This window comes from Lissotriton vulgaris, chromosome 3_1 (assembly GCF_964263255.1).
Source record: "Lissotriton vulgaris chromosome 3_1, aLisVul1.2, whole genome shotgun sequence".
NCBI classification, from domain to species: domain Eukaryota; kingdom Metazoa; phylum Chordata; class Amphibia; order Caudata; family Salamandridae; genus Lissotriton; species Lissotriton vulgaris.
In genome coordinates this window covers 1108369503-1108385181 of record NC_141689.1, presented here as the reverse complement: position 1 = coordinate 1108385181, position 15679 = coordinate 1108369503, and the positions used below count along the sequence as shown (strand labels likewise).

General features: G+C 45.1%; 1 protein-coding gene across 1 annotated transcript in view; it reads right to left on the bottom strand.

Moving 5' to 3' along the window:
• The window catches only part of MANBA (mannosidase beta), a 399570-nt gene that overhangs the window by 175051 nt on the left and 208840 nt on the right, over positions 1-15679 (bottom strand). Inside the window, exons 4-6 of the mRNA XM_086961579.1 lie at positions 14989-15159; positions 10463-10586; positions 8256-8431 (exon numbers count right to left, since the gene is read on the bottom strand). Coding sequence (XP_086817705.1) covers positions 8256-8431; positions 10463-10586; positions 14989-15159 — 471 coding nt within the window. The remainder of the gene's footprint in view (positions 1-8255; positions 8432-10462; positions 10587-14988; positions 15160-15679) is intronic.

Here is a 15679-nt window from a genome sequence, read left to right as displayed (position 1 = left end):
CCTTCAGCCACGCCACTGGACTCCACTGGACGGACCACAGCTGCGTCCACTTCACCTTCAGAAGAACGACAATCCACCACCACCAGCAACAGGTTGCTCGAAGAAGCTGGAACAAGATCACAGCCGACCAGCTCGCCGCTTCCCTGAGTCAGCACCCTCCCGCCAGCTCAGCGAACCCCAGCCAGGCCGCCGACAACCTCACGAAGTGGATCAGCAACTGCGCGGACGAACTCGCCCCACTGAGGACCCCGCCCAGCAGACCCGGCAGCAAGAAGGCTCCATGGTTCACCGACAAACTCAAGAGCTCCAAGAAGAACTGCCGAGCCCTCGAGAAAGCCTGGAGAAGGGAACCAACACCGGACAACATGACCACCCTCAAGCTCGCCAACCGGAAGCACCACCAACTGATCCGCGCCACCAAGAAAACTGCATTCAAGGACCAGCTGGACAACAACGCACACAACTGCAAGGAACTCTTCAACATCGTGAAAGAGCTCTCCAACCCCAACGCCGGAAACAACGACATCACCCCATCGCAAGACCTCTGCAACTCCCTCGCCTCCTACTTCCACAACAAGATCGCGGACATACACAACAGCTTCAGCACTCAACCGACGCACGTCACGACCGAACCACCGCCCCCCACAACCACCCTCCGCGCCTGGACTCCGATCAGCACCGAAGACACCGTCCGCATGATGAACTCCATCCACTCCGGATCTCCGACCGACCCCTGCCCTCACCACGTCTTCAACAAGGCCGACGCTGTCATCGCACCCCACCTGCGGGACATCATCAACACCTCCTTCGACACCGCCACCTTCCCGGAGAGCTGGAAGCACGCCGAACTCAGCGCTATACTAAAGAAACCAACAGCGGACCCCACCGAACTCAAGAATTACCGCCCCATCTCGCACCTCCCGTTTCCAGCCAAAGTCATCGAGAAGACCGTCAACAAACAGCTGGCCGCCTTCCTCGAGACGAATGGATCCCTTGACCCCTCACAGTCTGGCTTCCGAGCCAACCACAGCACCGAGACCGCCCTCATCGCTGCCACCGATGACATCCGAGCCCTGATGGACAACGGAGAAACAGCGGCCCTCATCCTCCTAGACCTCTCCGCGGCATTCAACACTGTCTGCCACCGCACCCTAGTGCAGCGCCTCAGCAACGTCGGAATCCAGGAGAAGGCACTGGAATGGATCATCTCCTTCCTCGACGGAAGAACACGTCTACATGAGCCCCATCGCGGCCATCGCACGCCAACACAACCTCAACATCATCTCCTACGCTGACGACACCCAGCTGATCCTCTCCCTGACCAACGACCCCGCCGCCGCCAGAGCCAACCTTCACGAAGGGATGAAAGACGTAGCCGAGTGGATGACAACCAGCCGCCTGAAACTGAACTCAGACAAGACGGAAGTCCTCATCCTGGGCTCCTCGCCCTCCGCCTGGGACGACTCCTGGTGGCCCTCCGCCCTGGGCACCGCACCCAAACCGACAGACCACGCACGCAACCTGGGCTTCATCCTGGACTCCTCCCTCTCCATGACCAGACAAGTCAACGCCGTCTCCTCGTCGTGCTTCAACATCCTGCGCATGCTACGGAAGATCTTCCGGTGGATCCCCACCGAGACCAGGAAGACGGTCACCCAGGCCCTCGTCACCAGCCGACTGGACTACGGCAACGCCCTGTACGCCGGAACCACCGCCAAGCTCCAGAAGAGACTCCAGCGGATCCAGAACACCTCAGCCAGACTCATCCTCGACATCCCACGACACAGACATATCTCCGGACATCTGAGAGACCTGCATTGGCTCCCCGTCAACAAAAGAATCACCTTCAGTCTCCTCACCCACGCACACAAAGCCCTACACGATCAAGGCCCGAGCTACCTCAACAACCGCATCAACTTCTACGCTCCCAAACGCCATCTCCGATCTACCAGTCACGCCCTCGCCGCCGTCCCCCGCATCCGAAGAACGACAACAGGAGGAAGGTCCTTCTCCTACCTGGCCGCCAAGACCTGGAACTCCCTCCCTCCCGACCTGCGCCTGACCCAAGACCACCTCTCCTTCAGGAAGAAGCTCAAGACCTGGCTGTTCGAGCAGTAGCAGCACCCTCCCCCCCCCCCCCAATCGCCTTGAGACCTTCCGGGTAAGTAGTGCGCTCTATAAATGTCTTTGATTGATTGATTGGTTGGGGGATAAGATTAAACGGGATTAGTATTACAGTATGTATGCAGTGCAGCGCCGGCACTGGTGCTGCTCCAGGAGACGCATCTCGTGGGAACAACCTGTAAAGCTATGGACCGCTGGGGGTACACAATGGTTGTGCACTCTGAGTTCTCATCTGGCTCCAGACGGGTGGAAATATTGGTGCGCAAGCGCTTCCTTTTAATTGTTCAGCAGGTCTGGAAGGATGCACAGGGTCAGTTTGCTACTATCTCCTGTCTGTGGGAGGGGAGGAGATTCAATGTAGTAACAGTATATATTCCGCCTGCCCTTCATAGTGGAGAAGTGTGGCTCACTGGTTAGAGGAGGCAGACCCTGATGCAGAGGTCAGACCCGGGACCAGGGTTCAATTCCAGACGCGGCAGGGTCTTGAGCTCAAAAATGTCCATGGACTCGATAATTCTCGCCTCAGTGCCTACTCTAATCATGGGTTCACACTCTGCAACTCTGGGCAATAACTTGCTTAATCTCCACTACGGCCCACCGCGATGGGATGCCTGGTCTCCACCTTGGGGATGCCCAGTAGGGGTTATCTCGCAGGGAAAGCCAGGACGGGTTCCCAAAGCAAGCGCTAAGAGACCTGTCGGTGATTTGGCGCTATATAAATCGAAATTAACATAACATAACATAACATAATGTTTCAGAAAAGGGGGTGGTGATGAGCAGAGTGTCTGAATTAAGCAGACCACTCTTACCCAGTACAAAGATCAGGGCTTGATCCATCACCGTTTTTTAATTCAGACACTCTGTTCATCGCCACCCCCTTTTTGAATCGTTTTTGGCCACCACAAGTGTGGCAGGGTATACTCAGATATGAGTCCATTGCTCACTGCACCACCAGGATTCAAGCAAGCCGGGCCGACGGCGGCTGAAATGCCAGAAACTGGTCCCCGGAAGCTTGTCTCCTTTCCGGTGAAGAATTGGCTTGGTAGTTTGGTCTGCCCTGTTCCCATGAGGCACTGGGTCGGACTAATTTGCATATAGCCAGGTTCTGAACTGGGGTAATGCAGTGAGCTAAATAACGGTGATGGATCAAGCCCTGATCTCTTGACTGGGTAAGAGTGGTCTGCTTAATTAAGACACTCTGTTCATCACCACCCCCTTTTTGAATCGTTTTTGGCCACCACAAGTGTGGCAGGGTATACTCAGACATGAGTCCCTTGCTCACTGCACCACCAGGATTCAAGCAAGCCGGGCCGACGACGGCTGAAATGCCAGAAACCGGTCCTCGGAAGTTTGTCTCCTTTCCGGTGAAGAATTGGCTTGGTAGTTTGGTCTGCCCTGTTCCCATGAGGCACTGGGTCGGACTAATTTGCATATAGCCAGGTTCTGAACTGGGGTGATGCAGTGAGCTAAATAACGGTGATGGATGAAGCCCTGATCTCTTGACTGGGTAAGAGTGGTCTGCTTAATTCAGACACTCTGTTCATCACCACCCCCTTTTTGAATCGTTGCCCTTCATAATGTAGCGCTTCCCGCCTTTTAGTGCTTTTTTGTTGACATTGCCCGAGGGGGAGCTAATCATAGGGGGCGATTTCAACGCAGTTACGAATGATGAGCTGGGCCGACACCCCGGCAAAACACCAGGGGCGGGAAAGTCCCGGTTGGCTGGTTTTACAGATGCGTTAGGCCTTACGGATGGATGGAGGTTCAAGCATCCCGGGAGCCGTGCGTACACTTTTTACTCGGAGGTCCACAATAGTCTCTCCCACATTGATTATTTCTTCCTCTTCGCTGATAGTTTACCCCATCTGACAGAGGCGCCGATAGGCCCAAGAGGCATTTCTGATCACTCTCCGGTCTCCATGACCTATACCTCCTATTTGAAAACTAGGAGGCGTATCTTCCCGATTTCCCCCCGCTACTTACAGAACCCGCAAATCAGGACAGAGTTGATTACAGTTACAGAGCAATACTTCCAAGAAAATGTGGATTCGGTTTGCTCGCCGGAGGACTTGTGGGAGGCGTATTAAACAGTATTGAGGGGACAAGCGATAGCCTCAATAACGTGTCACAGGCGGGCAGCAAATGCGGACATACAGACGATCGAAACCGATCTGGCATGTTACAATCGCGACACGAGAAGGATCCTACTGGGGAAGCAGCGCAACAACTGCGCCTCAAACAGGCTGAGTTTACTGAACATCAGCGAGCAATGATACGCAACGACTCCATCGTACGCAGCACACTATTTATGAAATAGGGGATAAGGCAGGACGGCTACTGGCCTGGTTAGATAGGAAGGAAAGGGCCCAGAGGACGATAGCACAACTCCACACCCTAGAGGGTGTGTTGGTCACCACTCCTACGGACATCATAGATGCCCTGGCAGAGTACGATGAGAAGGTGCATACCGCCACCTCCCGCATGTCCACAGAAGAAGCACAAACCTATATCAAGGATATAAAAATGCCTACCTTGTCGGAGGACGAGGCCTCGCTCCTGGAGTCTGAGTTCACAAAGGACGAGGTCCTTGCTGCGGTTCATTCTTTGCAGTCAGGCAAAGCCATGGGTCCCAATGGGATCCCTATAGAACTTTACAAAAGAGTATCTGACTTGACGGCTCCGCACCTTCTGAAGATGTTTAAGGATAGCTTACGCAAGGGAAAATTACAGCGAGACCAGCGGATGGCTACAATCATCGCCATCCCGAAGCCGGGCAAGCCCCCGGACGTGTGCACATCCTACCGCCCAATCTCCCTATTGAACGCGGAAGCGAAGATATTGGCCAAAATGATTGCTACTCGGTTGACCCCACACTTAGAGACGCTGATCCACCCGGATCAATCCGGGTTCATGCTGAACAGAAATACCGCTCTTAATCTCCGACGAGTCCACGCGGTGATGGCACAGATACCTAGCTTTTCGGAACCTACGGTGATCCTTTCATTAGACGCCCGCATGGCTTTTGACATGGTTGAATGGCCTTATCTTTTCGTGGTTCTCCGGCACCTAGGTTTAGGCCCAAATTTTTGTGCATGGGTGAAGCTACTTTACACTGAACCACTAGCGCATGTAGTGGCGAACACCCATATTTCCAGGGATTTTCAACTCGGAGGAGGCACGCGACAGGGATGCCCTCTGTCGCCCCTGCTCTTCGCCCTGATCCTTGAGCCATTGGCAGCATGGATACGGTGGGACCCCATGATTAGAGGACTCAGTTGGACCGAGACATGGGAGGACCGCATATCACTATACGCTGATGACATCCTCCTTTATTTGACCTTGCCCAGACGTTCGATTATAGTACACCTCAACATCTGTGAAATCTTCGGGCGGGCCTCAGGGCACACTATTAATTGGTCCAAGTCTGTTTTGCTCGTCCTTGAAGGACACCCACTGCGGCTGCCGGCTGACTGTCATTTGGTGGTTACTGACGGACCCTTTAAATATCTGGGGGTCTGGGTAACGCCTAACCAAGAGGCCTTCTTTCAGCGGTATTTGGTGCCCCCTTGAATGCTTTCGTACCGATGTAAGACATTGGCATACCTTGCCACTGACCCTTCTGGGGAAAGCGGCGCTATTTAAAATGATGACTTTGCCCCGACTGCTTAATCTCCTTGAGAACACTCCATTCTTAGGGCCTCCTAAGTATTTCACGTCCATAAACACACTTGTCTCCGGTCTCCTTTGGGGGGACAAGCCAGCACGCATTTCTAGATATAAATTAGTTAGGGGTTGGTTCGATGGAGGTATAGCTCTCCCTGACATTCAACTATATTATTGGGCGGCCCAGTAAAAGATTATAAATCAATGGCTGCACGCTCCGCAGACCGAGCCAGCATACAACGCGGACAGGTACGACCTTGGTAGCGGCGGCGGCGCTTTATGACTCAAAAAGTGCTGCGGTCTTGATCGTCCCGACGGCTCATACGGTGCGGGTGTGGTACTTGGCCTCGGCCCGCCTTAAATGCAAGGACACACTTACGCAAATGACGCCGCTCTAGTCGTCACGCGACTGGGCCGTTCATGTAATAGTAAGGGCTTTAAAACCTGGGACCTGATTGGTATCTCTACGGTTGGAGACCTTTGGAGGCGTGGGGCCGTCCTTTTCTTTGAACAACTTAGGGAACAATATGACCTGTCGCACACGGAGCGATTCCGATATTTGCAGATTAGTCATGCCCTGAAGTCACTAGTCCAGCCCGGTGAGGAGCTGCCGGGGTCTACCCCATTAGAAGATAGGCTTCTTACGGAACACATGCCACTGTAATGGAGATAAACAATGAGATTTTTAAACACAAAACTTTATTGTTTTGTTGTTCACATCATAAAGACAAAAAAAAAGGCCCTGATGTGATTCCAGGAACTGGTTTCCTGTAATCGAAACGCGTCGGCATTCTTGGAGGCACAGACACACAGCGGAGGCACATTTGAAGGAATAATTTACTCACAAGAACTATTTGTTAGCTTTACCATGAAAGAGTATCATTAATTTGACTCTATTCCTTACGCTCTCCTTCCTTCCTGCCTTTCGTTTCCTCCTTTTGATTATGTCTCTCATTTATTGAGATTAAGTACACATCAATTTAATGTGTTTTTTGTTGTGATGATTTTTTTTGAGTTTGTGTAGATACATTGTGACATGTTTTGTTTATAAATTGGTTTGTATAGTATTGTAAATATATGTACAGTTTGTCCTAGCTTTGCTAATGAATATATATGTAAAAAAACTTTGAAAGTAAAAAAAGAAGTCAAAGGTATAAAATATAAGTACATGGTCAGAATTCAATAAAGAGTATTCTTGACCCTCATTAATTGTTCTTGTTTTTTTTTAAAAAGAGTGGTCTAGCCATTTGTGTGTTTTTTGCATTTATATATGGTCCAGCCTTGTCCACGTCCAAAAAGGACCTAACTCCTTTGGCTTATAAATAAAAGAAAAATAAATAAAGGCATAACGTCCGCTCTAAAGCCTGTACACACATCTTGTGAGCAGCAAAGAAGAGGAGGTGACTTAAAACAAATGGGGCTTCAAGGATTGTGTAGTATCTTGAGTGAAGAATTAAGTTCCTTCTCAGGTCTTGTTTCCTTTCTTCCCACAAAAGTCTTCTCAAAGAATAAATATTGTAGAAGTATTTTATTGGAGAAAAGGACCCACTTGATTGCAGCAACATTCAGCATCAGAGTCTGCCTGAAGCAACTGTCCACATTGAAGCCAGCATATTGCAAGAGGGTAAGGAGCACACCATGATGCAACACGTGCAGGTGTCACTCAGCGTGACATCACCTCTCACACTTTAAGCTTGACCTGGCAAAACAACGCAAGTGCGAGAAGCCCTGGGAACCGGGATTCTTGTAAAGACAAACCTCTCTAGAAGAGACAACCATTTCATTTTTATTAAGTTCAGACCAATCCCAAGGAACTACCAGTTACAATTTGGAAGGATTTACAAGGCATCTGATACAGGCAGCAAATATTACAGGCTGTAGGTGTGGGAGCATCACAAAAGAGCCAGTCAAGCCGATCGCTCTGAACTCAGAACCAGGGGCCAGCTTCCTTTGTTCACAAGATGATGCTCAGGTTGGGCCCCTAGATCTCTTTAAGATAGTTAGTGACTGGTTTTGGGGTACAGTAACTGATCCAGGACCACTGAACTACCCCTCTTGAAACCTGAGCTGCAGAAGAAAGTGCTGCTAGGGGAGGACACCTTGTGTCGCATAGGATAATTTGTGGTCCTTCACTGAACAGGATGCAATTGATAGGTTTGTTGGTAGTGCCAGAGTCATCCGAGGACAAGAAACTAAACAGGATGAAACGCATAAGACTGTAAGTCGCGATCCAAAGTAAGGAGTGAAACGTAAGCAACATTTCTTGTCCTTAATAATTCTTTTTTGCTTTCCTAAGCCAATGCAAGTTCTGTCCTTGACAACACGCCGTTTAATTCCCAACCCTGGTATTGGGGCATATCTGTCCCCCAAATTTCATCTAGCAGGGCTGCTGGAGTTGTGCTAGGCAGACACCTTGTATACCTTCATTCTAGAGCAAGGTGTGTTTTTCATACATCCATACCCCTCACCTGATTAATGTTGGTGAATAAATTAATGCTGCTCTCTCCTGGCTGCAGTTCGATGGTGAATGTCTGCAGAATATCCAGTTTGGGAATCCGGACAATCGCACTTCCTGCCACTGGATTCAAGCTGACAACATCGAAGTAAGGCACTATCTGCAGACCCCACTGCTGAGCACTTGACACTAAGTAGAAAAACAAATGTTGTAAATTCGGTTGAATATTAAAATTCAAGTACACGGCATGCATCCAGGGTGAACTCAATTGCTACTTGGGGGTTTCTGACTGCCCTTTCATCGTAATTTCTTATTGTGATATGTGCATTATACCTTTCATCATGCACACTGAGGTGTGCAACCTTGCATTCAGACATTCGTACTTCCATTGTTGACAATTTCTGTACTATTTAGGAGGCCATTTACGACATAGTAAGTTTGGAAAATTGCTTGTACATAAGCGACAATCGGAAGCAGGTTGTTTGTTACAATCGCTACTTTGTTGCAAGCCTGCATCAGCTTTTTACACGGCGAAAAGAAAAAGTTATATGTGTTCATTAATTTTGTCTACAGAACGCGGCTGCAAGCAGTGACATAGAAAAGGTGCCTTGGTCAAAATACAAGTAGATAAATGGACTCCCTTGGGCCCCGATGCCACTGCATATGACGTCCTATTGACAGTGGCGACTTTTGACTTTTGAAAGTGGTGAAGCTTAAAAGTTAGGGATAACTTTTAAGTAGTGAGCAAACGAACACTGCATTTTCTTTTACTTTCACCTTGTCATTATTTTGAAAACTGTACCTTCATAATGGAAGCCCTCTCCCACACATTTGCACTAAATCACAATTTGCACTAAATCACAATTACAACTGGAATATGTTACTAATGCCCTGCCCTGTGCGCTCTGCAGAGAGGTCAAGGATTGGACTGCGATGTATTCACACCTACCTGAGATGTCATCAGTGATGTCATAAATGACATCATAGAACATGTCATCAGTGATGTTATATGTGAGGTGTAAACTTTTCAGACACTCACCCCAGTCACAGATCTGTGTTGAATCCATCATCGGTCTTTAGCTCATTTTGCCACCCCAGTTCAGACACAGCTATATCCAAATTTGTCTTGACCCTGTGCCTCATGGGAACAGTCCAGCCCGATCTGCTAAGCCAGGTCTTCCCTTGACCGGAAACAAGCATCTAGGGACCAGTTTCAGGGTAACACCCCTAATCAGCCAGGCTAGCTTGAATCCAGTGGCAAAGTGAGCAAAGGACCCACGTCTGGGCATACCCGGCCAAATGAGGGCGAACAAAACAAACACTTTGCCAATGGATTTAAGCAAGCCTGGCTGATGAGGGGTATTACCCTGAACCCGGTCCCAAGATGCTCGTTTCCGGTCCAGGGAAGACCTGGCTTGGCAGTTCGGTCTTGACTTTGCCCATGAGGCACAGGGTCAAGACTGATTTCCATATAGCTGGGTCTGAACTGGGGTGGCAAAGTGAGCTAAAGAATGATGATGGATTCAACCCAGATCTGTGACAGGGGGTGAGTGTCTGAAAAGTTCCAGCGCTCCGTCCATCATCTCCTTGTGTTTGCCCTAAGTTGGCAAGGTATACCCAGACGTGGGTCTCTTGCTCACTTTGCCACTGGATTCAAGCTAGCCTGGCTGATGAGGGGTGTTACCCCGAAAACTGTACCAGGATGCTTGTTTCCGATCGAGGGAAGACCTGGCTTGGCAGTTTGGTCTGAACAGTTCCCATGAGGTATGCCAGGGTCTGAACTGGGGTGGCAAAGGGAGCTAAAGAACGATGATGGATTCAAGCCAGATCTGTGACTGGGGGTGAGTGTCTGAAAGGTTTCAGCGCTCTGTTCATCATCTCCTTGTGTTTGTTATGTAGAAGGGCACCACTAGCTTTTCTTCTAGATGTTTTTATAATGATTCAGAGAGAAATGTGAAGAACAGATTTTGTACTTATAATATAATCTAAAATAAAATAGTAAAAATTAGGACAAGCATACTAATACAACAAACAGCCACCTGGAACTGTGACTTACACAAACAACAAACAAATATCAAAGCCTCTATTTAATGGGACTAGTCTGAACTACTTTACAGCTACTCATTTTTACAAATGTCTGTGTATTAAAATGCACATTATTTATAGTAACATTCAAAACCCACTTCAAAAATAATAAAAGAGAGCAGCATCCAGACTTACGATAATAAGGAGTGAAGGTAAGGTAATCCAAGCGAAGACCATTATACGCTTCAATTCGAATATCCTTCCAAATGCCTTGACTTGGAAAAGAAGGACCCCAATCCCAACTAAACGAACACTGTTCCTGAAATACCACAATAATGTCTCATGAATAATTCTAAGTGAAGATGAAGCTGCAGCACAAATGCAATATACGTTCTTTAAAATAGGAAGTGCTGTGTTTTTGTGCATGTCAGTAAAATTAGCAATTCAAATTAATCACTTTCACAAATTTGGCACTATAATTTCAATATGTCTGCCTTGATAACTAACCTATTGCCAGTCTCAGGTCAAAGGTGAAGGCAGGAGATGAAGCATTCACCGGTATAGACAGCGCCAGGATACCCTCGCTGATGATAGTGTGCTTTACAGATACACATAACATAACAAGATACATTAGTAGGAAGCTGGAGATATGCTTTGAAGATTGCTTGCAAAGATCCAGGCCCCATCAATGTTAAGGTCCCAAACGAATTGTCTGCACATGGTTAAATAATCTACTTACGAGAGAAGTATTCACTAGAGTTAGAATGGTAGAGATATTTTGGTATGTTACAAAATATGTCTACTATGTTAAATCTTCCTAAATGTAGCATCCAAACAGAAATTATGGCAGAAAACTAACTCTTGTAGAACATATATATTTATCTAACAGATGCATGTTTAGTCATGGGCATTGCCTTGGCTCTGGTGCAATATGTTCTGGAGCAATCATGAAAGTTCTTAATACTGATTTCAATGACCAATGCAAAAAGTGACCACATGTAAATTAACCTTGCAGACAGTAGCCATTACTTGGTTCTCACATTCCAGTACAAAAGGTTATCCTAAAGATGTCTTTACGAGGCTTTATATAAAGAAAACTGACAGAACAATTGCCTGACTGAGGTAAAAACCTGAAATGATCTTGCAAATAAATGTGTAATACGTCTTAAGGAGTCCTTGTTAGAGTATGCAGTCCTTTTAGGGAGCAGCATATATCCCTTGGGCCTTGCAACACTCATCAGAAAGGTATACACCAATGTGAATATATTTCACCCATACGCAGTAAGCAAGAGTAACATTAGGTGGCCAGATACAAAAAAGCCTGCATCACCAGAATCAATGGCAATCGTCTTCAGATATAAATTGCAAGTAGGAACTGACAAATCCTTTAAATGACCGACAAGTCAGTCCTTTTAATTCTCCAGTATTAAAGAAAAAACAAGGACCTAGATTAGGTCTTACCACACAAAAATCTCCTTCAAAGTGATTACACTAAAGAGCTGATGTTGTACACCTTCTAAATTAGGTATTCCATGCAGGAAATAATTATTATAATTTTCAGATGTGAAGTTCACTGCTGATTTATCCATTGGTTTAAAGTAGACACATTAAGCAGTATGTACACCCATAAGGTGTACAACCCAAAAAACAGATTTTGCTGGTCTATCCACAGGAAAATGGTATAATGCACTTCCAAAGAAAATTGAAATATAGGAAATGCATATATCATTTAAAGCACTTTCAACTCAGCTGAATCACTACCATCAAGGAATGTCGTGAACAGTTGACTTTAGACGTACATTTCCTTCCAGCAGGTCCCATTGCCAATGCATGTATAAGTGACAGTGGTTTTCCTCGGTCTGAGAGTTCCTTTCTGTGACTTGATTCTGACAAGGCATCATGGATTAAGGACATAGGGAGTTTCTTGCATATTTATTTTACTCATCGTCCCACTGGGGTTTATCAGTGTTAACTCCCAGACAAGCTTCATTACTTCTGAAGAATGTTCACAGCATAACACTTCCAATCTCCAAAAGCTCTAAGGATCTGTGAAATGTAGATGGAAATACCAAAACTATCCTTATATGGACACAGGTTTAGATTATGATAGGATCCTGAGTGCTCATTTGGAACCATTTCAGCAATGCAGTAAGTGTTACTCAGTAAAGGAAATATGCATATATTCCTCTTTCTACTTGTGTGTGGATCTTGGGTTCTCTTATTAGGGAGTTTCTATGTATAATGTATATGAATGGCACACAACTGCACAAAGGTATGTCTAAAGATTCAGACTGTGACTCAACTTCCCAAGGCGGCGGCAGTCACCCAGGCATTGATGAAATGCAAAACATTTAACAAATGCAAAATTAAATGTATGTCACTCGATCTAGCTAAAAAACCTCCTAGAGGATGGTGGCCTATAATTCAATAGGTAAACTACTTATGGTCAAGAGAACGAACCAGGCTTCTATGGCTCTTATTAAGTGTCACAGGGTGACCGTGATAATATCTGAAATTCTATGCTTGGTAATTAATGCCACAAACATTAATTGCTGACACTATCGTAAAGATACAATTTTAGTATGCACCAACTGTTTGCACTTACAAAAAATCATCTTTTCACTCAGAATGAATGTAATCAACAATCTAAGAGATGTAAAAGAGTCTCAACTGAAGATCAATTTCCTTTAGAACAACTCTCACAGACACCACAAATTATAAAAATATTTATAACATTCCAGGTCTTCTAAAGACTTCTGTTACTCATTGGTGGCTTCAATATTTTTCAAGCTCACAGTGAATTGTTGTAGCTATTCAGTCATGGGCGACATTGGCATAGAGAGCCAAGATAAACCCCGATGAGGATGACAAAATTTGTTACAATGAAGAATCTAACAGTCGTATAGGCCACAGGAAAGATGATCTTAAAAAACGTGTACTCCAGCATCTATATCCTCTAACTTCATGAATTATTGGTAAAAGAATGAGGAATACAGTTTGTAATCACACACCTTGTAAAAGTCCAATTGGGGACTAAATATATGTCGACTGATGAACATGTACATGGCTGGGTGCTTTAAGCACAATAAAGACGACAAAAATATATCACATGACCTTGGACCTATGGACTGAGTTTTTTCACTATTTGCCTTCAACCATTGTGAATTATGTAAATTGTTGGAGTGCTCCAATATACTGTTTTAAGGTGTTCTGTAATCTGATTAATGTATTACTTTTATATTGTGCACACTAACCCCAGTGCCTCACACACATTTAAATATTTGCCTAAAGTCAGTTAAATAGGATTGATGTTGAACCATTGTTAATGATGCACATTCTTAGAGTGCTCCAGAATACTGTTTTAAGGTGTTCTGGATTCTGATTCATTTATTACTTTTATCATTTACACACTAACCCCCAGGGCCTTACACACATTTAAATATTTGCCTAAAGTCAGTTAAATAGAATTGATGTTGAACCATTGTTAATGATGCAAATTCTTGGAGTGCTCCAGAATACTGTTTTAAGGTGTTCTTGAATCTGATTCATTTATTACTTTTATCATTTACACACTAACCCCAGGGCCTTACACACATTTCCAAGTTTTGCCTAAAGTCAGTAAATTAGGATTGATGTTGATGGAGAGTATTCTAAAAAGTATGACCCTTCATTGAGTACAATTTATCCATGTATAGCTGTTTGATATCGCCTTAACTAGCCCCCTCCCTAGCCTCTCCCCATTCCCATACCCTACCTCCCTCTTTTCCATCCTTTCCCTCTTCCACTAGCCTTTTCTCTCATGACTTGCTGTAACCCTTTGCAACTTGTGTAATTAGATTGTGTAATATTTAAACTGCTTTCTACCGTTTGTATTGGTTTTTGAATACTACCTCATTGTAAATTTTGCTGTACTGCAATGAATACTCATGTAAAGCGATCTGAAACACTCGGGTCCAGCCAGCGCTATATAAAACATTTTAAATAAATGAATAAACAAATAAATAAGTACATGCTACCCCCTTTTGATTTTAGGTTAGCTCGTGGACACAGATGTTGACATTAGTTTCTGTGTTTCTTCACTGGTTGATGAAGATTAATCCAGTCAGTCAGTCAGTCTAGTATTGTGGTGCCTGACTGTGAAAGCAACTGAACAAACAGAAGTATAATTTAAAGGCAGCAACCCTTGACAATCAGCTAAAGGGTAGCGTTTCTTGCACTTGTTTGAGGGTTCTCCTACCTAGTCCAGCTATAAAAATAATCAGAGCATTCGGTTTTCTCTAAAGACTATTGCTGTTGAGTACTGTTTAGATGTGGATTATGCCGTAAAATATATAAGCGCCTAATATTTCAAATAGTAATATTAACAATAAACATTTCAAATATTAATATTTGGACCTAATATAATAAAAAAAAAACGATGGTGAAAAAACTATGTAAAACATTTACACTGGGCTTGGCTTTAAGGATTACACTTGATTGTGTATTAATGGTGTCTGCATAGACTAAGAGACCTATTACGACCTTGGTGGATGGGATGCTCCATCACAAATGTGACTGGTATCTGGTCCGCTATATTACAAGTTCTCCAGGATATAACAAACTTGTAATAAGGCAGACGGGATATCCGTCATGTTTGTAATGGAGTAACTCTATCCGCCAATATCGTAACCAGGCCCTAGTTTTCAATATAATAAACCAGGCAGGACGTTTTCTACAATTACCTTTCTGATGAAATTACCATGGCATTCCCCTTTCTGTACTGGTGGGGGGCACTCCGGGGGAACACTGTACGCAGAGTGAGCCTCACTTTGCTGTGCTGCATACCAGACTGCTGAGAAGAGCCGAACCTCTATAAAGTTGATTTCCTTTATCACATTGGTAACATCAATGCTCTGCATTGAAATAAGAAAAAAAACACACACTGATTTTCCAAAATGTATATAAGGTTTATTTTTACAAAAGAAAACAGATGGGGATAAATTATGAACATTAGTCTTGAAAATCTTAAAAATGTCCAAAATCAGAGGCAATTTAATAAATATTATTTGAAATATTAAGACAATGCAATAGTGATGAAAAAGTGCAGAATAAGAAAACATATATGCCATTTAATACGGTAAGAGATGTTGTGTTGCAAATCCATTTTTATTTCCAAAATACATTTAGGAACACTGAAGCAAATTTCTTTAAAATATTTCTGAAATCAGGCATGGTAGCAAGCAACTGAAATGGCCGCCTGAACTAGAACCTCATCTTGACTCAATGGACATTAACATATAATCAATGCTGCGGGTTACTAGGCAGAACCGATTATTGCAGCTGCTCAGAGGCATTAATCCCCTTGATGATTTTCCCCCTTCATCCACCTCAGGGCCACAAGTAGAGAGAGGCCCCTTTCCCAGTAAGCTGAAA